General features: G+C 35.2%; 1 protein-coding gene across 6 annotated transcripts in view; it reads right to left on the minus strand.

Annotated features, from left to right (window-relative positions):
- Positions 1-3,966: 3,966 nt before the first annotated feature.
- The window catches only part of ZNF385D (zinc finger protein 385D), a 403,568-nt gene continuing 383,921 nt past the window's right edge, over positions 3,967-23,613 (minus strand). For 5 of the 6 annotated variants that reach the window (XM_025147465.3, XM_046937672.1, XM_040696247.2 and 2 more), the window contains 4 exons: positions 14,814-15,047; positions 12,704-12,882; positions 11,300-11,401; positions 3,967-7,252 (listed from right to left, as the gene is read on the minus strand). In XM_025147465.3, the coding sequence (XP_025003233.1) occupies positions 7,019-7,252; positions 11,300-11,401; positions 12,704-12,882; positions 14,814-15,047 (749 nt within the window). In that variant the 3' untranslated portion in view covers positions 3,967-7,018. The remainder of the gene's footprint in view (positions 7,253-11,299; positions 11,402-12,703; positions 12,883-14,813; positions 15,048-23,613) is intronic. The other variant, XM_040696248.2, reaches the window with a different exon arrangement.

Below are 23,613 nucleotides of genomic sequence, written 5' to 3' on the forward strand. Positions count from 1 at the left end.
ATCCTTCTGGGGAGTCACAAAACAGGTGAGAGGAGAGGAATAGGAAAGAAATAAGAGCAGTGTATACATAGGGAAGGATCAGGTGTGCACACATTTGTCCTATCAACTACATGGTGATTTTACTGTTTGAAGAGTGGATAAAGAGTGACAGCTGTTTCCATCTCCTTTCTAAACCTATAAAAAGAGTATAGAAAGAAATAGACTTTTTTTTCCCCCTAATTTGACACCTACTTTTCAGTGAGCTTGTAGGACTTAGACAACTGTAGTAAGTTAAAAAAAAAAAAAAAAAAAAAAAAAAAGGGGTCCTATGTAAGGCTCATTACATTTTTTTTTCCTTCTGCTGCAAAAAATGTCTTCACAAATTAATTCTAAAGAACAAACAGATTCAGAAAGCAATTTAACTGGTAATGGTATGGACAAGACTACATCTAAAATATGTCTGAAATTAAACATAATTTTAGCAGTGGATAGGGGTTTTATTGGAGAGGTTAGTTCTCCAAACTGAAACACTTGCAGTAGAATGCAAGCTAACTCCTCAAATCAGAATTTTCTTCTAATTGTTCTCCTTTTTGATATAAACACGTACACATCAGGAACATGTGGGGAGGTGACAGGATGCATCTTGTAAAGTTGTTCAATGGGTGCTGCCCTTCCCCTTCAAGCCACCAAGCAGTTTTGAACATGTTAAGCAGGCTGCTATAATTGCATAGTTTTTTTGCCTACATGCTATGATCTCCCACTTTGTTGTGCCCCAGAAGAACACCTGCACTTGACAAACAGTTTTGAGCAGACAACTTTCACCTGTTGAGAACTGTTCCCATGGTAAATGACAGCGATCAGCCACAAGTAGAGAAAAGGCTGCAGCCGTTAAAAAATGCTGTAGGCATTTATAGCGAGAAAATGGTTTATGATTTTTATGCTTTTTTCCATTGCATTTGTGCTCAGAAATAGGATAGTTATTTTTTAGCGAACATAAGAAATAACATTTACATTGAATTAAATCTTTGAAGAATCCCAAAGGGGAAACATTTCAGGAAATTCTGAAAGACTAAAGTGTCTGTGACATAAAACACTGACAAGCATAGGTAAGGAATACTAGAGTGTACGTATGTTCTCTATTCATAATATACTACTATAATTTTGGCACTGTTGCTTTCAATTTTTTATTCAGTTTATTGACTGATCAAATTAACCATCATTGGGCTTGATGAATACCAGCTTCTGAAGGGAATATTTAAACTGATGGGTTCTGTTCATTCTTATGAGAGATGGAAATACAACTAAAGTAACATAGAAGAAAAAATCAACTAGAAATAAAAAAAAATATATGAAATATCGCCCTCCTTTATGGAGACCAAGGCACTGACACAATGCAGTGATATCTTGGCTTGTATGACCAGACATGAATGCATGGATTTCACAGGAAAAGTCTCATCTCCTGTAACTGCATGTCCAATATTTATGTAAAAAAAACTAATACATATATACTTGCTTCTAGTTATGAATGTCAAATACTCATTTTCTGTAGCGAATAGCATAGATTTTAGTATGCTTGCAGTGTAAATACTGTAAGGGCCATTACAACAAAACAACAGCACTATCTAAGCCAAAATCTTCTGTGATCTTTCGTATCAGCATGTTGTTTTCAAATTTACAATCTTATGACCTTCAAGGTCCTTATTTTACCCAGACATTCATGCATGTCTCAGCCTGTAATACTTCACACTGCACAAGTAAAAGGAACCAAATTATTTTGCCAAGTTCATTACACTGACTCCTTTGACCCTCTGTACTTCACCACCACCTCAGCATGAAGTTGAACATAGAAAATAGCCCACCACTAAGTCGTGTTTCAGGTTCAGTGAAGTTTCTTCATCAAGATATCAATTCTGAATCAGAGTTGAATGATACCTAATTGTACCACATAGCATGACTGCAAAAAAACTCAAGCACAGAGGAAAAAAATAATGCCTCTACCACAGTCAAAAAGCTTTGCAACTTTCAGGAGTCCCAGGGTTGAGAGCATATGGTTTTCATACTATCCTTAATTTTGGTCTGGAGCACAGAGTGTCTCAGCCTCTGACATTTCAGATCAGGCTGTGTAATAATTATCCTGAAGGTAGTCACATTTCCTCCAAAATGGTTCTGAATTTTAATAAATCTTATAGGTGGGGAAGGGCATAAAGCTCTCAGCCCTGGTTAAACACTTAACTGTATGTTTGAGATTTCTACTAGTTTAAGATAGGATCTATCAGCATTGCTGTTTCTTTCAGACATGCATAGAATCCCAGCAGAGAAGCTTTTGTATGATTCACTAGCACTGAAGTAATGGTGCTTGCAGATAAAGAAAATGGGGGAAGATGTGTTGAAAAAAATTTTTGTAGTATTTTATAAATTATAAGCTAATGTTTTCAAATACATCTAGGTTAATAGGAATACCACAGTTGTTTTCCTGTGAGCTTCAGCTGCTTACATCACTGAAGCCTGAACTGTGCTGAAGTCACATTTAGAAGTGGAAATTCAGACATCTATGTTAATAAAAACTATAGATCCTTAAATGGTGTTATAGACTTTCAAACTCACTTTGTTTTCAAAGATTTATGCATCCAAACAATTTGGGTAGATGTGTTTCATATTTACCAATAAAAATGACATGTATGTAGGAGAAACCTTTTCAGGTCTTGCTCCTCAATATTTGTCTTATTTTCATAAATAACATTTATTTTGGGAAAAAAAAAAAAAAGAAGAAGAAAAAAAAGAAAAAAAAAGAGAGAGAGATATTAAGTTAGAAGTTCTCCAAGATAAGAGAATCTAAAAGCTATGCATTTACAGGGAGCAGAAGGCAGATGCAGAGAGACCTAAGAAACATAATTTCAGCTTTTAGGGAATATTGGACCAATTACTCTTAGGTGTAACTGGGGCCTATAGTAGAAGTGATTATAAGCAAGTTCTTTCAGTTACAGTATTCCTGGCATACCTGGAAGATAATGCATGTGAGACATTACTTTTTCCCATGGCATTTTTTTGTTGCTTCAAAAGCTAAAGACTTTTTCCCATGGCATCCTTTTGTTGCTTCAACAGCTAAAGACTTTTTCCATCTTCTAAAATACAGAGCCAATTGTGATATCCCAGTACTAAAATGACAGATGTAATTCTTCTAGTTATATTAACTTTATTTAGCTATTTTTAATTTTATATATTTTTATTTTAAAATAAAGATATATACTTTTCAAATACAATATTCCTTGACATGGCCATTTCTTTTTTTTTCTTCCAGTTCATTTTAGATCACCATATTCATACCATTTTCTTACCAACCTCTCACATCAGCTTTTACAGCAGCTTTCATTAAGGTAACCGATCTCATGTTTCAGAGCAATGATGAACCTTCAGAACAAAGGTTTAAAGCCAGAGATAGTTGGAAAAATGCAGATAGTGTAAAAATATAAATATATATCCCTCCCACAAAAATACCATCTCTCCGGGTCAGAATAGAATAGTCATTCTTTAACATTTAATATAGAATTTAAGAAAATATCCCTGAACCTATTTGTTTTTCTGAGTTCATACCCAGCCATTTCCCTGCAGGCTGATTTCACACTGTTATTCCAGTGAGTGACTGTATTTTCAGTGAAATTATCTATTTCTTTGTGCTGTAGGTTTCTTCCCAGCCCTGGAGTGTTACTGTATTATGAAATATAGTGACACATTTTGTTTTTATAGCGCTCTCCACAGTGAATGTATTGATAGGTAAGTGTAAAGTGTCTTCTGTTTGCTAACTCTTTTTTCAGCTACTGAGGACAACCCTTGACTGGATGCTCCCCTTGCCCAATCACATTGCTGTGCCAGTGTTTTCTTTGACAAATATATAGTATAATATCATTGTACTAACATTCCAGGGTCATTGATTTGTTACTGACCAAAAGGGGGTGGAACAGCAAGGCACAGAAAATCCACTATACATTCTAACATTTAGGCTTTATCTTTTATTAGGTAGTGAGTAAGAGACATAAAAAGAATTGAGTCTGTTTACAGCTGAAATTTAAAAGAGACTTGTGTGAACAAAAACTTGTTCCATAGAGCACTGTGACAAAAGAGGTCCAAGAAAACTTAAAGTGTCATTGCAAATTAGCTCATGTAAGTAGTTGGAATGACACTCTTTTTGTTTCTACCAAAACTTTTATTTATTCTGCATTTAGTACTGTGCCTCCATACATGCCACAGGCCACATTATGAAAGGATCAGCCTGTTGATTTTGATGGCATCATGACAACATGGCAGGATATACAGCAGGTGCCCACATACTGCAAGGCCGTACATAAGAGCCTACATTAGTAGGTCTCCCCTCCTCCTGTCTGCATTTCCTGGGGAAAAGATTTTCGGCTCAGGCCTCCTCCCACCCCAGCCCTCCTCTGCTTGTTTTACAAATGTTTAATTACACTGGCTGTTACAGAAGGCTCTGGAGATAGACAGTGGCTCAAGGAGCACATTTGGAAAACCACTGCCCTACTTGAGGAAGAATCTGCACACAACTAGCAATGGCACTACATCATTTGCAAAAAGAAGGAAGTTTGAAACTAGGCTTTAAAGACCAAGGCTAAGATTTTTTAAAGAGAAGTTTCACCTTACTACACAGTGTTTATGTACCCAAATAAGTGGAAAGATTTTCTAAATTCTGAGTTGATAGCACAGGCTTTGAAGGCTGGTCTGTTTACTGCCTCTTTACTGGGAGCTGCAGAGTAGGGAGCCCTTATAGATGTCAGCCCCCAGTTATTTAGGTGCCTAAACTTTACTCATACTCTTCTCTTTTTGGAAACTGGGCAAAATAATCCAGCTAATAACCAGCCCTGACACATCTATTTCACATCTATTTCACGGCTACACTGGAGTGAATTAAATATAACCAAAAGCCTATTTCATTTCAAGGCACAAACGTTTGCAAATAAACTGGATGAAAAACATATACATAATATAGAAATTATTTTAATAATTCTAGATAAATAAATGCATCTCTTTGGAATTCTTTGTACACAGATATCCATGGAACCTCTTTCTCTCTTTATTTATATATATATTTATAAAATCTATATGCAGAGAGGTTTAAAAAATGGCAAATACCAACATATATGGAAGGCTTACTGATGAACTGCAAGTCAAAAGTGCTGTATATTCCCATCCTCTATATCTTCCACCTGTCCATATTAACCACAGGCAGTATTATACAGCAACCACATGGTCAATATTTTGCATTACTACCATTTAATAGAATCTTTTAAATCATTTCCCAATCTAAACTTAAATTATGTTTTTAATTTTTATTCCACCTAAATGTATGGTAGGCATTTCACTTAGCTACACATCAGAGTGGTCACAAATGATTCAGCAACACACTCCATAATATTAATAGATACTTTTCAGCTCTCTATGGGAAAAAGCAGGCAGCAAGAATCAGACTCAAGACAACTATTTTTTTTTCTCTGCTGTTTGTTACTTGCCACTTAATGACCCACATGTGAAACTCAATGGTTATATAATTATTTTATATAGTAGATTTTCTGTTTATAAGTTATTTTACTTACTCTAACATATATACAATATATCTATATATACCCCTGATAAATCTTATTTTAAAGGGACACAGTCAACCCCTTTAAGCCTCACAGTAAACATATAAGGCTTTAAGCTGTCCATACATAATGGTCAGCTACAGAATTCAAGGGTCCCTTCAGCTCCTAAAGGTTGTATTTGTTCCAAACCCACAATGTGCAGTTATCTCATAATATGTATCTTGTGTTGCTGTTTACATTTTATAGGTATACTAAAACATTTTATATCACATCAGTAGGAAATAAAATGAGAGAATAAATCTGTTTCTAAAACTAAGCCTACTGCAAAAAAAAAACATTACCTGTATCTACAGACACTCCCACTGGTATGATATAAAAAGAATATGTGCCATTCTCAGGATGAAATTCTGGCTACAGTGCAGTCAGGAGGAACTTTACACTGACTTAAATGAAGCCAGGATATCTCTCTTGATATTAATTTGCTAGGTATGACTATGCGTAACCCATTTGTGTCTTCCCTCTGCTCAACACTGAAGTGTCAGGCCTGTTTCATAACAAGACTGTATTTTTTGCTATCCACTGGCCTTAAACTTTGATCAATACTGTATGTATTACACATTTTGAATTTACACACACTGTACACATATGTTTTCAGTTAAATAGAAGTTTGACCTATTCTGTGTACAGCATTTGAATTTTACTATTTTTTTTTCCCCACTAAATTTTCTTTATCATTTACCTCATCTTAACCATAGATTACCTTCACGCCCATTCTTCAACAGGTGAGGAAAACAATTTTTTCTCACCAGGAACAACTCCACATTATTGTCTTTTTTGTGTATGTGTTTTTTTGTTTGTTTGTTTGTTTTTGTGACATTGTTCATTTTAACTTTTGCAATGCAGTTAGAAACCTAGTGGCATAGATAGAGACACAATACTACTGTTTTACAAGACATCTATTGTATCTACTTTTTTTCAGATAAATATCCAGTAACTGCTGATTTGGCAGGAGGATTGGTAAGGTACTACTATTCACAGTGTTTCTTTTTCTTTTTCTTTAATCTACAGAATAAAGTATTTTATATACATTGGAACCAGTTAATGCCCTTTAGACAAATTTGTAAGTTGTTTCGTAAAGCAGGAAAGACATTGCAGGGAAATATGTGCCAAAAAGCACAGTCAAAAAGGCTTCATAAGTATTATTTATCTCTACAAGTCAATGCTGGAGATCAGTTCTAAAACGATCAATACTTAAGAGGAATGCTCTCATCTGGAGAAAATACTGCCCATTCCCCCATTTAGAATTTGTTCAGTTCTCTATCAAAAGTCCTGGCTCTTCATATATACTTTAAACTATAAATAAACACTGCATAGTTCAATGTTCTTGGTTTTCTTTTTTGTTTGTTTTGATTTGAAAAATTATTGCAGTACAATTATTTCCTGTTTGGAGTTCAGTAAGGAGCAAACAGCACAGGAGTATGGGTGGTCCGTATAGGCCCCGGAGCTGGTCGTAGGAGTGCTGGAGGAAGTGCTGAAGTCTGGAAAAGGGTGGCTGCTGGGGCTGTTCGAAGACTGAAGGGGGAATTCACAGCCACAGCAGCAGCTGCTGCTGCAGCTGCTAGTGGATTTGGTAAGATTCTTGGAGCCATTGGCTTTGAAGGTTCCTTTGAAAATACTAATTTTACCTGTGGGAAAGAGAGAAACAAACAAACGGAGAGACATAATTTGTTCATATTAGCTACATGACAGAAAGATTGACTTAAGATTATAAGTGGAAAATTGACCAAGAGAGGCTTTGTTCTGGTTATTGATTATACGAACTGCAGGGCTGTGACAAGAGACACAATCTCACACATTGAACAAGGGAAGAATTTGGTAAGGGACAAATAGTTTCAGTGTTCCCTTGGTTGTGGGCTCATGCCTTATCTCTGAAATGTTTAATTTGGTATGAGGTGAGAAATCAAAGCAAACCTAAAAGGGTGCTGGGCAATCTTCAGATAAATTAACCCACATATACACTGTAAGAACTAAATAAGAAAGAATTAGCCATCAATTAAGAGATTTCCATCTGGACAGCTTTGTGACAGAGACCAGAGCAGAATGAGAACATATAATTTTCCCTACTGTGAAAAACACTAAGTAGGTACAGTTGTTTTCAACATTACAATGAAAGTTCTACTTAAAAACAGGATGAACATCTAGATTCTTTTTATTAAGTGCAGACACTAACAATAGACAAATAAACAAAGCTTATCTTGCACTAGTTATGAAACTCTCCTAAATGCATTTCCTGTATTAAAATAGGTGTTGGATTCTATGGACGTACTGCCTTCTGTCATGTGTCATCTTGCTGTGTATTCAGAAGATCATCTTTAGAAGGAAATATCAGAAATAATTTTTCACTAACATATTCTGCAATATTATAAATATTGTGAAATATTTAAACAGTACTGTAATGAAAAACTCTTTCTTATAACAATTAATGTGGTGCTAAACTATGTTTTCTTTTGTTACTGTCACTGAGGCTTTCACTTTAAATATTTATAAATCATGACTCTTGCTCAATACCAAATACAGTTTAGAAAACTCTTAGTTTCCAAAAAGAAAATAAATAAGCTCAAGATTTTCCCAAATTAAACGAAAATACTCAATGCAGGATCATTATTATTTGATCACATGAGAATTTATACTTGATATTCATACTAATGAATATCAGACTAGTCTATAGATTTCTGCAGATTTTCATGGGATTTTAAGCTTCTAATGAGAAGCCAGGAGCCTGAATATCTTTGTTTTGATTTTATAACTCTGAGATGAGGAAAGAGAACTCATCAACTGACAAAACTCCCATCAACTCTGATGAATTCTGGGTAGGTTTGAGTCCTTGAAGGACCTGATGTCCTTTGCATAGAATATATACCTGAATGTATGGAGTTGTGTGTAGAATATGAATATGTGTACCATTCTGTGGTAAATCTCAGTCTAAGTACCAACATTCTTCACTCATGGAGGAAAAGTTTCTCATCCTTGGATTGAAACAGATTTTCAGATAATTAACTTGCACTATGTTGGTCTGATACCTTTGACTCAACACTGCCATTATGAGAGTCTCGTCAGAAAGGAAGCACAAAAATCATCTGACATGTACCATCAGCAAGTTTCATTACTACATTATCACTGTATTCAATATATATATATATCCGTTGGTTCTTTATCAGCCACATGGATACATAATTTTTACTTTTCCTAACATGCATTGGCAACTTTGCAGGTCTTAAGGTCCTTTAAAGCTCTGAGAAAGGTACTTAGAGTTTAACATTCTCTTAAAAGAGAATATAATAGGCACCAGATACTACTAAAGTCAGTGATCTTAACAACTCCTTGATCGGTGTTACACACAAGCTGTCTTCTCTTGCTGAATGTTTGACTTTTTCCTCCTTCCTTCCATTTTCTTTAGTACATTTTTTTTCAGCCTTACTTAGAAGCTAAATAATGAATTAATAAAGAAATAAATAAAAGAACTGAGTACAAAGTATGAGTAAAAAAACCTCTAAGAGTAGGGTTCTGATTGTAGTCTTGAATTCCTTTCAAGGATGTTTTCCTAAGAACTCTCTTACTGCAGAAAGTTTGGGCTGCCAAATGCCTGGTAGCTTCTTTCTCTCTAGTGTAACATTTTATACTTACTTGACATTTGTAACTTGAAGAAATATGAACTAAGTCCCAACATTACAAGATTTTTTTGAACTGTGAAATAGTGCTGTGGGAATTCATAAAACTTCCTTCTCTGAAGCAATATAAATGATATTGAAAATATGACATTGCAGAGCTGTTGGTCTAGAAATGCTAAGAAAATGTGGTATGTCCCTTTCTTAACTTCCATAGGAAGAAAAACAGGTGATGCTCATTCATTTGTTGTCATAAAGAACAAAGATCTTAGGTAACTTCATATTAGAAGGCCAGAACAATATTGCCATTCTTAGAGAAATCAGAAACTTCCAACGAAGTTCAACAGACTTTCACTTAATTTATCAACATGGTTCTCATTTCAAGATAGCTGTAATAACTGTCACAATATATACAGTATGATGCACATTCATTTCAAATCTCTCTACAAGTAGTAATTAACATACAGATCAAGATTAAGAGTTAAGTAAGTTTTACTTATTTAATTTACAGTGAAGTAAATTAAGGTACAGTAAATGACTTGAAGAAAAATAATGAAAAGTAAACTTAAACTCTAGAGTTCATTAAAAGAAAACATTTATATTAAAAGAAATCTTTGGCTTGTTGCCATGCAAATCCACATTTCAAGTGAGTTGTTTTGTTTTTTGTTTTTTGTTTTAAATTGAAAACCAAAAAGGAGAGAATGTTATACTATGGATACCAGTTTGCTTATGACAAACTCATTTTCTTCCCTTTAAAATCTCTTGGTCTTTTTGCTCATCTCTGGTTTGACTTGCATACTGTGAGCATTTGGAGTGAGGCAGCAAGAAAAGGACACATTGGTTTTATCTATTCACCAATTGAATGGCCTTGGCTGGAGTTCTCAGAAATCACCACTACATAAATCGTTAAATGGGCAACTGTTTACAACAACAGTAACAAAATAGTTATTTTCATCCTCTGGGAAACAAGAAACTTCCTAAAGGAATATAAATTCTGACAGAGAAATGCTAGTGATTCTGTATACTACTTTTCTAATTATATCTTTTCTATTCTTTTCAGTATAGTGTATTTGTAGCGGAGACTTTGGTCTCACAGATGAATTAGAAAAATCCCTATGAGACTATTTCCCTACTAGTGGATTCACCAAGATGATGCAGTGTATTACTCCATAATATCTAGGAATATCTCCAATGCAACTGAACTGTGCATGGATATACTACAAAAAAAGGTCTACCCCAACAAGGACAAATCTGTCAAGAAAAGAACTTAAATTCAGCTAACAGAAAACTGTACTCTCAAAGAAAGTTCTGCATTCTGCATGCATTAGAGAAGATGGACAGTGAATAAGGAGTGAATCTGTATAAGGTCAATGAATCAACACTCTCACCATGCCAAAATCATCTATAAATCCTTACAAAGCACCATGTCACACAAAACAATCACACAGTTGATCTAACAGAGATGAATATCAGATGCTCCACTATCTCACCCATGATATAAACTGTTTCTTGATTAATGGCAGGATCTTAACAGGGTTTTTATTAAAAAGTAAATATTATTTTCAGCTTTTGAAGCTAGCAAGAACTCTGTTTCACAAAGTTTATCCTGTTGGCTTGAAATGTGACCAGAACCATCCTGAAACTGAGAGTAATTAAATGAGGATGGATTTTTGTTTTTTACTGTTTCAATTGTTATGTGAATATTTTATAAATGAGCATAGAATAAAGGTTTTATGTTTTACAGAATTATATAGTTATTTCAACACTATTGCACTTAGTGAACACTGGAAAAATGCTTTGCATTTCCATGTTTCTCTCTTCACTTGCTCTCTAATGACCTTTGAAACAGGCTTCCTTCCTGAGGTTATTCAGAGGAGCTACAAGAACAAGAACCCATGGGTTCATACCCTTCAAAGGAAATAAATTGTTTCCTGTGAGCTTTCATGCACTTATTCAGACACATATTTCCATTGCTTGCACTTTCTTATTTTAAAGATTCTTCCACTCTCATTTTCTAAACTCTCTGTACTCAGCAGGGTTCTGTGAATAACAAAGTGATTGGCTTACCCCTAGAGGATGTGTTCCCTTTTGGAGTTTGTTGTATGGGCTGTATTTAGGTTTAGGCGGCTTCCCAGCAGCTCTATCTTTGTGCCTTCTACTGCTTATGTGCTGTTAAAATACATCGGGGGAGGGGGGGGAAAAGAGTGATATTTCCTTAAGAGATCATTCTGAGTTCTTCCTGAATGCTCTCCACAACAGTATTATATGACTAATTCAATAATGAGCAAAAATAGGGCCTGTTCCAGTTTGAGGAATTCCTTTGTGCACCACGCATTAAGACTGATTTTCAGCAGTGCTCAGTTCAAATCTGCTTCCACCGTGTCAGTGAATTTCTCACCTTTGTTAACTTCAACAGGACTTGAATTAGGTCAAAGCTAGAAACCTTCAAAATAATCTCTATAAAGCACCCATCAAATTCAATCCACTGCTGATTGAGAGTTTTGGAAGAATATTAGTACCACATTTTCTATTAAAAAAAAAAAAAAAAAAAAGCACAAAATTGTTTACATCCCCAAGAAGCCTAGAGATCCTTTTAAGATTTCAGTTTAAAGATGGTTACATATCAAACTAAGTGACAGTGAAGTAAAATCGCACAATCCATTATCTTCTTCATAAAATCGATTAGATTTTATGAGAATGACTTTACACAAACTTTACTGCAGTATTAGATGTAAAAGACCCTTTTCAGAGCTGTGCTTTCACTTTGATTTTCGTTCTCAAGAGACTTCTCACAAAAAAAGACAAAGTACTGGACTTCTTTTCTAAAAGGAAAAGACAAGCATTGCTATTGCCCATTATAGAATTTATCTTCCTTCTTGTAAAGCTCCTTAACAAGTATTGAATTCCAAAAGGCATATGGAATTGAACTGTTTTTCAGGGCAAATGTTTTGCTCATCTGGTGAATAACTGAACATAACTTATCGTAATTGCAATTTAGAGGTCATGCTTCACAGTTCTGATTAAAAGGGAAAAAAAAAAAAATCAAATCCTCTCCAATCCGTGTTTCTAACTAGGTTATTCAGGGAAATACTGGCTGCAACTACAAGGCAAATATCATGCAGTACACTAAATGGAAGGTTTTATTAGCTCTTGACAACTGTAACAGTCTAAAGATAGTTGCAACACGTTGCGGCTTACAGCTTCTATAACTCTTTAAAAACATGCTTTTATACATATATATATATATATATATATATATATGTCTATAAAACTTTTGAGAAAATACATTACATGCAGGAGATCATACCCAAAATTAAACATACAGTATAAGAACAGAATAAAATGGGAAAATTCTACAAGCTCCATTTGGTTATGAAGTGTTAGACTGACACATGCTGATTGTGTTGGTACTTTATTACCATGAAAACAAAGAGTAGCCAAGGATTCACACTCTGCAAGGTAGCTGAGTACCTGTTTCAGTTGTGTCTCAGAGTTTACGTGCACATCACATATTTCACAGTGAAATGTTTTGTTCTGAAGGCCTGTGTTTCCTTTATTCACAGGTCCTTTGCCTTTTACGCCTGCCCGGGGAAAGGCTTTTATGGTTCCACTTCCATTCCGAGCTTCCAGCATAGTTTTGTGCTTAGTCCCTGGAGACATTAGAAATGGGAAACAGAAACAACTTTGGCAATTTGGTTGCATTCATTGTTTTGTTTTCTTTCCAAAAGAAAATCATACTAACCTCAGCTTGGTGCTACATGCTATCCTTGGAATATGCCTGTGTTTGTCTGTATCAGATTAATACTTATGAAATGTTATTTCACATCTGATATTTAATTATTAGATCACAGTTCTGTAGGTAATTCACTAGAACAAAGCAGTCACACCAATAAGTACTGGCACAATCAGGTGTCCTGATGTGAAGTTAAATGGGTGTGACTTTTCTCATTAACTCCTGCTGCTAATAAGACCTAAACTGTAGTTGCAAAGGAAGAATAATTTAGCTATTAAAGGTGCAGTTGGCTTTGATTTGTAGTCCTTCTGAATAGATTGATAAAGAGTATGCATTAGGTAGCTTACACTTAAGTCTGTAATTAAATAATTAGTTGTCAAACCACAAAGGGTCTGAAGTTCCTGGCAGAAATCTGAAGCTGAACAAATACGTGAGAAACATGCATGTGAGAAAAAATGCACTTGCATATTTTTATTAAAATAAAGGTTGGACAGAAAACATTTGTGCCTATTGTTGTACCTTTATTCAGACTAAACAGTTTCTTAAACTGTTGACTTCTATGCAGTTTGTCTGTGATGATAATGGACTACTACTACGTGCAGGTTTAGTCTTCCAGTGATAATCACTATATACATCACCTTGTACCCTTTCCCAAGCATGCATGCGTGTGACCACACAGTTTAACAGCACAGAAATAAAAGCCTGGAGGTTTGTAACTGTTCACAATAAAGTTTTGGCTCTGAAGTGGATCAGAAAACCTTTAGGGTCTAATCTTAATTGCAAGGAAGACATACAGGTAAAATAAGAACTTGAGCTTTTAATTTTCACCTGTTGAAGATCTGGTATATGGCAAACACAGCATTCAAAATTGACAAGGCTTTGCTTCTCATGAATACCAATGAATTATAATTTCCTTTTTAATTTAAATGTTTTCTATAGGAATGTAAAATTCTTTCTTTCTTTTTTTTTTAATTAAAATTATTTTTATTACATTATAAGACCACTTCTCATTTTTATGCAGATATATTAGCACTGTCTCCAAATTTCAAACCTGAAACCTTCTATCTCTTAACTCTGTTCATCCCGCTGTCAGGCAACCACTGACATCCAAAATCTGGACTTTTTCCATAGAACTGCTATAAAATGCTCACTGCCACCATACTGAATTACAAGATATTTTAACTCTATCTACCACAAAGTCAATCAATAAAATGCTTAAAATAGTGACTATGGATCACGGCTGACTACTGCTGAAACTTACTGATGTTACTAGCTCTAACAACAAGAAAAGGTTTAAAAATTAAGAAAGGTGGAAGTAAGCAATTACCCACACAACTCTCATGAACCAGCCACTACCAGTTTATGAAGACAGAGGAAAAATATATTACCAAGTTGTTAACAGACAATATGGAGCCAAGAATTCTGTCATTGAACTCTGACTGACTCTGCCTCTTTCAGCCTTAATTTGTTAGATTTCAAACAAAATTAATGGCATTCATACTCAGTTTGCTAGCTGGCACAAACAAAAGTATGCAAGCTCTGAACACCAAAGGTAACGAAGCATGAGCTGTCATTTAGCTCTATAATGCTTGGAATCTGCAAAAGCTAAAATGTAAGAAAATGGGTAGCTTGTATGCAAAAAAAATTCCCTTCTTCCCCCTTTATGAAAGCCTATTTGCCTGTCATTTTTATTCTTTAATAGTTAATGAATTCCATGTAATTGCCAGCTTTCTGCCACCTCTTTGTCCCCTGCTGCAAGAGATCTAAACTATTCAGGGAAAGATAATTGCAGAGCTCTTGAGACAGAAGGGAAAAAAAAGGAAGAAAGCAAGCATTGCTCCATCTCACCACTGTTGTGCGCCTCCAGCTGTGAGGCAGAGTTGACAGCGACTTTGCATAGTGAACAGTACAGCAGTCTTTTTGCTTTTTCTTCCTCAGTCTCAACGGAAGGGCATGTCGTGCTGCTAGTGGCTGTCGTGGGGATTTTCTCCACTTTAGAGGTGATCTCTGTTGTCATAACACTGCTTTTCCGGATTTCCACGGTTGTTGTCGTTGATATTGCTGGTGTCCCTGTGGTAACATCTGTGGGCAGAGGGAAAAGACAGAAGGAAACAAAATAAGATGTTGTGACCTCTGATGCTTGCTTGCTTGCATCATAACACTGTAACTGCACAGAAAGCCAGATGCTGGTGATAGTATAACTAGAAGTAATGTACTAAATCTGACCTTATTCTTTCATTTTATGTGATTACTCCCGTGTATCAAAATGCTACATACTGTCTCCTCCATTCTGCTAAGACACAGTAAATACAGAATACATAAACTGAAAAGATAGGTCGTTAAGGTTGTACTGTACAACTGAAAGATAACTCACCAAAAGTGGCTGTATAAATTACCAGCATAAAAGGTAGTAAACACTTAAATGCAGCACTTCAGATGCATAAACTGCCACAATACTGTATAATACTTACACTGATTGATAGGCCAAGCTAAATTTTTAATATTCTGTACTAATAAAACTAGAATTAAAATAATTGTATGTTCTTGTTATCTGATAAATTAAAACAAAAAATTGATACTTCACTTAGTATCAGCCAAAACTATTATTAAATGAACTAAGGTAATTATTAGTACACAGTATACATTTATCCATGCCTCCCTATCTATTATTACGTACCAGTAATATGTACTAATAACAGTAATTAAAAATACAACATTCTGTATCTAAGACCTCCAGGAACACTAAAAAGAATTTTGCCTTGGTGTCAGTAGGATGTTTAGAAAACCTGTAAGCATGAGAGATATCTAAATCTTTAGAGAAATCTAGCACCTGCATTTGAGAACACATGGTTTTTCTGTAGCTTTCAAATCTGGAAGAGAGAAAACACACAATATTATGGCTTGAATAACATATAAATGACATTCTGTGTGAGTCCTAAATATCCGTACACAATATTGTCAGTTATCCCAGCAAGCTCTTCAAGCTTCCAGATGAGTTTGGTTTCCACTAGATAAGTTGTACAAGTGGCTTCATCCGTGCCAAAGATACAAAAACAGCTATACAAATCCTGAATGCACCAAGAAGCTGATAGCCTAAACTCTTACAGGATTCTCAAAAACCTTTTTCCATCCTATTTTAGAGCCCAAGTACCTGGGACACAGATCTCTCTCACTGAAAAAGGGAATCACAAAATCACAGAATTATGGAATCACAGGAACTGGAAGGAACTCCTGGAGATCATCTAGTCCAACCTTCCTGCTAAAGCAGTTCCCTACAGTCGGCTACACAGGATACTGTCTAGATGAGTCTTGAGTATCTCCAGAGAAGGAGACTCCACAAACCCTCTGTGCAGTCTGTTTCACAGTTTCACAAAGGGAGGGACAAGAAAAGGCAAGATAATATAATTTGGTAGCTAGGTACTTAGCAGGGTACAGGACAGTAAGACTCATCACTGAACCAGTGCAGAAGATAGCAAGTAAGTTACGAGAGGAGAGAAGTGACAAAGTCATTCTGCCTTTTGAGAAAGACCAAGATTTGCAGTGCTGTATTTTGTCACACTAAGCCTGCTGAGTAGTAGCTTACCTCATAAGAAATCTTATTTACTTTACTGAGACACTCCTGTGGTTGGGTATTTTCCAAAATAGACAGCTCACACATTCTTTGCTGTTAGTGGTGTTTCTGCCTGTAATGTGTTTTATTTATTGCCATCTATTACAATAAACAAAATTACTATTCTTTGGATTATAGATCTCCGTATGCTTTGTGATACAGGAGGGACACATTAACTGATGCCTGCGGAGGTACTTTTCAGACTAATACTATTCAACAATTTCATTAATGAAGAGCATACCTATTAATTTACCAGACAATAGCAAACTGGAAAGAAAAGCAAACACAATAGGAGACAAAAATCAAAACAATTTTAATACATTGGAAAAACAGTCCAGCATATTAGATACTTTTTAGTAAAGACAATTGCAGGAATCCATACTCAGCAGGATTACTGTGACCTATTAAAATAGGATGAAGATCAACAGCCCAGTACTGATATTTGGTGGGGTTTTTGTTTGTTTGTTTTCCCATTCGTTTTGTTTGCTTGTTTTTTAAGAAAAAGCTTTCAGTGGTGGATAACAAGAAAAACACATACCACGGCATTATGAATAAGGTCCCTGTCATACTGAAAGTGCAGAGTGAAAGATTTGTGAAGGTTTTTTGCTCTCCTTCAATCAGAACCGGAGGCTCTGTAACCAATCTGGGGACTGCAAATGTCACATTAACAATGACTTGCTCTGTTTTTAATTCAGCAGCAATACAAATGTAAACCAACACAAGGAGGGTTGCAAGGGAGGAAGCCAAAACAAACTAGAAGCTTAGAAAACATGGCCTATTAATATAGAACATGAAGGGTAAACAATGACAACATTTTTTCAGATCTGCATAAGGTAACTAAAAATAAGAGAATAAAACTATTCTCCCTGATCCCTCCTAATAGGACATGGACTATTGGATTACAGAAAGGGAGACTTAGATTAGACATCAGGAAATTCTTTCTAATATTAAAGCCTATAAAGCCTTAGAATATCCTATCTACAGAGATACTGAAATATTGCCTGTTGGAGGATTTGGAAATGGTTGAGCAAATGTCTGCAGAAACAACCCAGTTAGCAGGAATAATTTACCTCTGAGGAAACTTCTAGCCCTGTCAGTTTCTGTAATTTGTGTATTTTGTGATGTTTCTATGTATTCTCCCAAAATCCTTTAGAAATTATTATTTATAAAACCCAAAGGCTGTATTTGTGATGTGAATAGTCTGCCAGGCATAAAGCATAGAGCAAAAGTTCCTTGTCAAGGTCTAATGAAAGTGTTTTTCTTTTTCCTGAGACTGAGTCTGGATGTGGTTCTATTCTGAACGTACCGAGAGTACCAAATACTGTTGCAGAAGGAATGGTGTTATCTTGCTGAGCATTCTGTTCTTATTTTTTAATATTTTATGGAACAACAACAACGTTTCATTGGAAAATAATATTTTGAAATATTAAGCCTTTTCTTGGGAAAGTGATGAGTAAATGAAGCCTTTGTATGTCTGTCCAGAAAATTATTAATTTAACTAGTCACTCCTTTACCATTTCAGAAAAGCTGTGCTAATGCTGGCATTCCTTGAGTTGAAAGTTGCAGCAAGAGTATCAAAACCCCACTTCAGCAGTGCATAACATTGCTTTTAAAACTTTGGTTTCTCCATCTTAGGACTATTGTACAGTAGCAAGTCTAGCTATGTACTTTCCTTTGAAAAGGAAGGCAGAAGGCAGGCAGCAGTAGAGAGAAAGAAGGAAGAGTGAAAGAAGGCATTACCATTCAATAAAAAACTGATGGCAAGGTTGGTGCTCATCCTAATCTTGCAGGAAATTAGATACATACACCAGTCACCATTACCAGCATTGCTGTGCAAGGGTTAGCATGCCTTAAGGGAAATATAAATCACCATTTCTTTATTTCACTTAGGAAAACCTGAAGCAGCAGACAAAAATAAAAATAATAGATAAATAAATAAATAAGCTTAAATAATTGCAGTTTTTGTTCTGCTTCAAATATATGTCCTTCTGTTTGTATGTTGACAGTATACTTCACCATCAAAGTGAAAATACAATTGTTATTTTGATTGTGTATGTAAAAAGCATTTTATGCTTTATTTTATATAAAATATAAAAGCATTAAAAGCATTATTTTATATAAAAATTAAACTAGAAGTGGTAAATGTCATCAGCATATTCTCCAACTATCAAAATCATCATTACTCAGAGTATGCATTCTGCTCGGATGCCTTCCAAAACACTCTCTTTATATATACATCATATACGTTAGTAATGCAAACACATTAATGACATTAAAATATTAAGGAGAACCATCCAAGTTTGCCTTGTAAAAGCTATGACACATTTAAAGATGAAAAGCTGCTCCTCCTCATATTGACTGCAGAAATTACAGGGAACACAATCTAAAAACTGTCAAGTAAGCTTAAAAAGAGGAAATTCTTCTAATCTAACCAGTGTGTGCATTTTTGTATATATTATTTTATTGCTGCCTATAAATAGTTTAGCATCCTAAATACAGTGTGCAGCATTAAAGGCATAAGGGATTAAGGGAAAAAACAAAACAATAAAACACCAAACACACACACACACCAAAAAAAAAAAAAAAAAAAAAAAGGAGAAAGGCATTGGAACTGATGCCTTGAAGACTGAATCAGCATTTTTTAGCATTACATTATGACAGCACTTTGAGTACTACTTCAGTAATAAATTACCTAAAACCACGCTGGAAATTTGATCACAATCAAACAGAAAATTTGTTTCTGGTGACACAGGCTTACAGAACTGTGCTATTTTCATAACAGTGGCCTCTAGCAAATATTCGTTATTACAAATGTCACTGCGTGACTTCAGCACAGAAGCAGATTGCTAATATTGCGTGGTACTGAATTCCAGAGGCAAAAAAAAAAAAAAAAAAAAAAAAAAGAGAGAGAAGATTTTAAGATGCACAAGAATCCATTTCTGCTCCTGTTCTTAATATAGTAACAGAACAAACATTAAAAATAATTTTTAAAAAAATCATTAAAAACTAATCTAGCTCACTGGAAAAAATCAAAGATTTATTTTGATAAGAAGATAAAACCAGAAGAAAAACATTCAGTGAGAATTGTCTTCATTGGGTTATACAGATACCATTGTTCCAGAGGAAAACTAAAAGTATGTGATTGAGGTCCTTTTAAGTAAGCAAGGTTAATTCTATATCCAGCTACAAAACTCATGATATTTCTTTAGGCTGGAGAACCACAAAATTACACCAACTTGTTTTTTTTTTTCCTGAGTATGTGAAAGTCTCACTCGTCAGTTCCTGCTACTAAGAATTTCTTATCCTAAAACTATAAATAGACCTGCAGAGAGAAAAGTGCTGTGACTTCAAACAAATCACAACTATTTATGAGCTTATTTTTGCTTCCACAATCTCAAGTGGCATGCATTTAAAAATATCTGATTTAGTACATAACTCATGCATTCTGATCTCATTTAAATTCAGCTTTGTCTTTAACGTAAAAGGATAGACAATTTGGCCCATAATGCTGTCCAGGAAGCAAATGAAAACAAAAGATTTAAATAATAATAAAAAAAAGATAATGAAGTATGCTGTTTCTTATGCCAAAGAGAACTTGATATGAAGTATTTCCTTGTACTATAAGATCTCTTACAATTGCAAAAGCATTGCCACCTGGCTTGTTTGTTGCAAACCTTCACCAAGTAAAAGACCACTCAAGTATGGGTGCTTGACGCTGACATATTCAAAAGAGTCTCAGTATTTTATTTTCCTGCTTGCTAAGGACCAAGTCTCTGGCTTCCTGGACTTTGTTGAAAATCCCAGGCTTCGTGTCCTCTCTGTTAATTACATTTGGAGATAGGATATTATTTCTTTTGAAACTATAAATATAACAGCGAACTCCATTATAAACAGAGTACCATCTCAAAAATAACTATGCAATCAAACTTCTTTGTGCTTGGCTGACTTTCTGAATTCCTGTTCTTAAACATAAGCATGTGTGCTAGCACATTGGTTGGATCTGGCACTTAATCAAAACACTTTGGGGAACACTGACTCAAATATATCAGCTCCTCTTCTTTTATATGTAGAGAATACAACTTACATATTTTGTGGTTTATTGATATTTGGCCTATTACAATACATTGTACAGAAAAATTCTTTCAGTATTGTACTATGATTCATTCATTCATTATACTTAGTTTTACTCTCAAAATCTTGATTCAATTTATTTTTAAAGATCTATTCTGCCCCAAATGGTTATCTTCTACTTAGAGAGTTAAAATGGGATTTTTAAAATTCAGAAAATCCACATAATTTCTTTTTAAATACTCTACATTGTGGTTTTTTTTTTCCTTTTGCATATAAGTTCTAATATCTGAATGACAGCTGTGTACTTCACTACTTCATGGCAAGATCTCCATCAGTGAAACAACACTAAGTATTAGGATTCACGATATTTGCCTGATATTTTACTATTGAATGGACCAGAATGGAAGAGTCAAAAACTCTGAAATAATGAACAAAGCTGTATATGACTAAACAGGAATACAACATAACATTTTTGTGGGGGGTCTCGTTTCTTAAACATCAGATATCCATCTGTTTTCTCTTCCTTCCCCTTTCAACGCACTAGCTTAGTTAGACAGCACCTTGCTAAAGTTACTTGTTATTTTGATTTGTCTAGGTCTTCATCATGACTTCTCTTGATACTCAAAAATGAAAGGCCTAGTGTTTCTAGTGTAGTGCACAAGCATTTCTTCAAACAAACAGAAGAAACACTACTGAGAAATAGGACTGTAAAACTTTCCCAGGATCCGCATGAAAGCCAAATACCCAGAATTTTCTTGGTTTGTAACTGGAGAAGCAATGACCTCACTGTTTTGACCAGACCATGTTTTCTAACACTTAAATAAATCACATTATACACAGTATTCATTGCTTAGAAATAAAGGATGAAGAAACAAGTGGCCCTAAAACAAGTGGTTTCATTTTACTGAGACCTCTATTCCATGCTTCCCCATGACATGCTTTGGTGCAGATCTGATGAGATTGAGACAGAAAATTGCATGTTTTGTGACAAAAGATGTCCTCAGAAAGAGCAAGAATGAATAGAAAGTAGCAAACTTCACATAATTAGTCTTCCATTTTTTTCTCCAGCTAAGCTTGAGTCAGCTGAGTCCTAAAATGACCCTTCTTCATTAATTAGCAGTACACAATCTTCTAACAAAATTATACCTCATTTTTCCTAGCTGCTCCCTTGGTTTAAAGCACAGTTCATTAATCCTGAACAGGATTAACCACAGAGGGACAACTGCATTCCTAGTCAGGTTAATTGCACAGAGCTGGCAGCAGCAATAACAGCTGGGGGTAAAAGGCCTATGGAAAAGGAAGGAAAATGGTAGGGAAATGTCACGCTGTGCCTGGGTTTTGGACTTTGGGTAAACGTAGCTGACAAAAATGTTTCTGGAAGGAAAGGAGACAATGAGCAGAAACTATTTATTTTCAGGCTATTTTAAGCAACTATTGGTTATGTCTGGATTTGGGAGCTGAGCTGTCCTTTCAAGTCTATTGCATTGATTTTCCCCTCAGTGAGGCAGAAGAATAATGGTCTTCACCAGTACGAGTAAAAGGGTCCTTGCACAAGGAGCTTTAGGGGGGAAATCATGTTGCTCACTGAAGCTATTGTTGTCATTTAATTAATGAGACTCATGTAGTGAAAAATTCAATTTTAAATCAGGACAAAACGTTTTCTTAAAGGTGGAGCTTACAGCCAAGTTCAGAGGATTGTGTGGATTGGTGTCTCAGCAACCCTGCTAAAGTAACACATTTTCTATTTAGACACTAACTTGAAGGTTATACATTAAGTGGAGTGATAGATTTCATTTTGATAGCTAAGATTTAATATTGGAGGCTGCAATGTAAAACATTATTTTTAAGACAACAAATAAAACATGCGCATGGTGATTTGATCACATATTGAAGAAAAGCTGCATTATCTTACACATAGGTCCCTCCCTGTTAGGCAACATCAAAGGCAATACTGGCAAACTGCCATCAATTTTATACCTGCATATGCTTCAGTAAGCATTTCCCAACTTTTAAGAAAGAGCAAAAGCAATAAAAAAAATATCTGTAGCAAATCTTAATCCATAAGCAAAAATTGTGCAGTGATTTTGTGTTGCACCAGTAGAAAACAAGGACTTGAAAAACATTTTTTAAAAAGCTAAAAAACCACCAAAGAAAAAGTTCTGTAAGACATACTGGTTACATGAATTTGCCTTGAATGTACCTCAGCATAGAGACTAACATCAGCACAGCCATTCCCACCCATACTGTTAAAATCTCTTATCTTCCCAAATAGGATGGCTGCACACAAGCTGCCTGTTGTTCCTTGGCAGATACTGAACTCCAAGGATATCTGAGGGATTTAGCTTTGGCCAGAAGTCATCCAGAGACAGTTACACCAACAGAATTAATGGATGGGTGTGTTATTGTGTCCAGGAACAGCCCTGGCACCAGTAGGAATCACTAGTGTAGATAGTAGTCCAAAATACATTTTAAAATAAACTTTCTAAAAATCGACTGTGGAGGCAGTGTTCCCCCAGTGAGAATTCAGGGAAGAAGTTTTTTTTTTTTTTTTTTTTTTTTTTTTTTTTTTTTTTGTCTTATTGCATCAATAACTTCCAATGGCTATTACCCCTCTGCCCAAAGACCCTTTAGGACTTTACCTCAAGCCACGTACTTGGAAGAACATGTTGTAGTTACCAAGAACATTATGTAATCACAATTTAGACTCATGCCTACTACTCCTTCTGCCCCCATGTGTCTATGCTGCAGACCTAGAAAAGGAAGAAGCAACAGAGATGTTGTCTTTCACCTGGCACTATGAGCTACAGTGACAGAAGTGACCTTTGAAAGGGGCATCTCCTAAACTCTCAATTTCTCAAACAGATACAAAAATCAGACACAGTCCCAGCTATGCATTACCGGAGATTAAGAAAAATTTTTCACATAACAAGCAGGCTGGCAAAGTCTATTTAAAATTTGATATCAGAA

Source organism: Gallus gallus, chromosome 2 (assembly GCF_016699485.2).
Source record: "Gallus gallus isolate bGalGal1 chromosome 2, bGalGal1.mat.broiler.GRCg7b, whole genome shotgun sequence".
Lineage (NCBI taxonomy): Eukaryota > Metazoa > Chordata > Aves > Galliformes > Phasianidae > Gallus > Gallus gallus.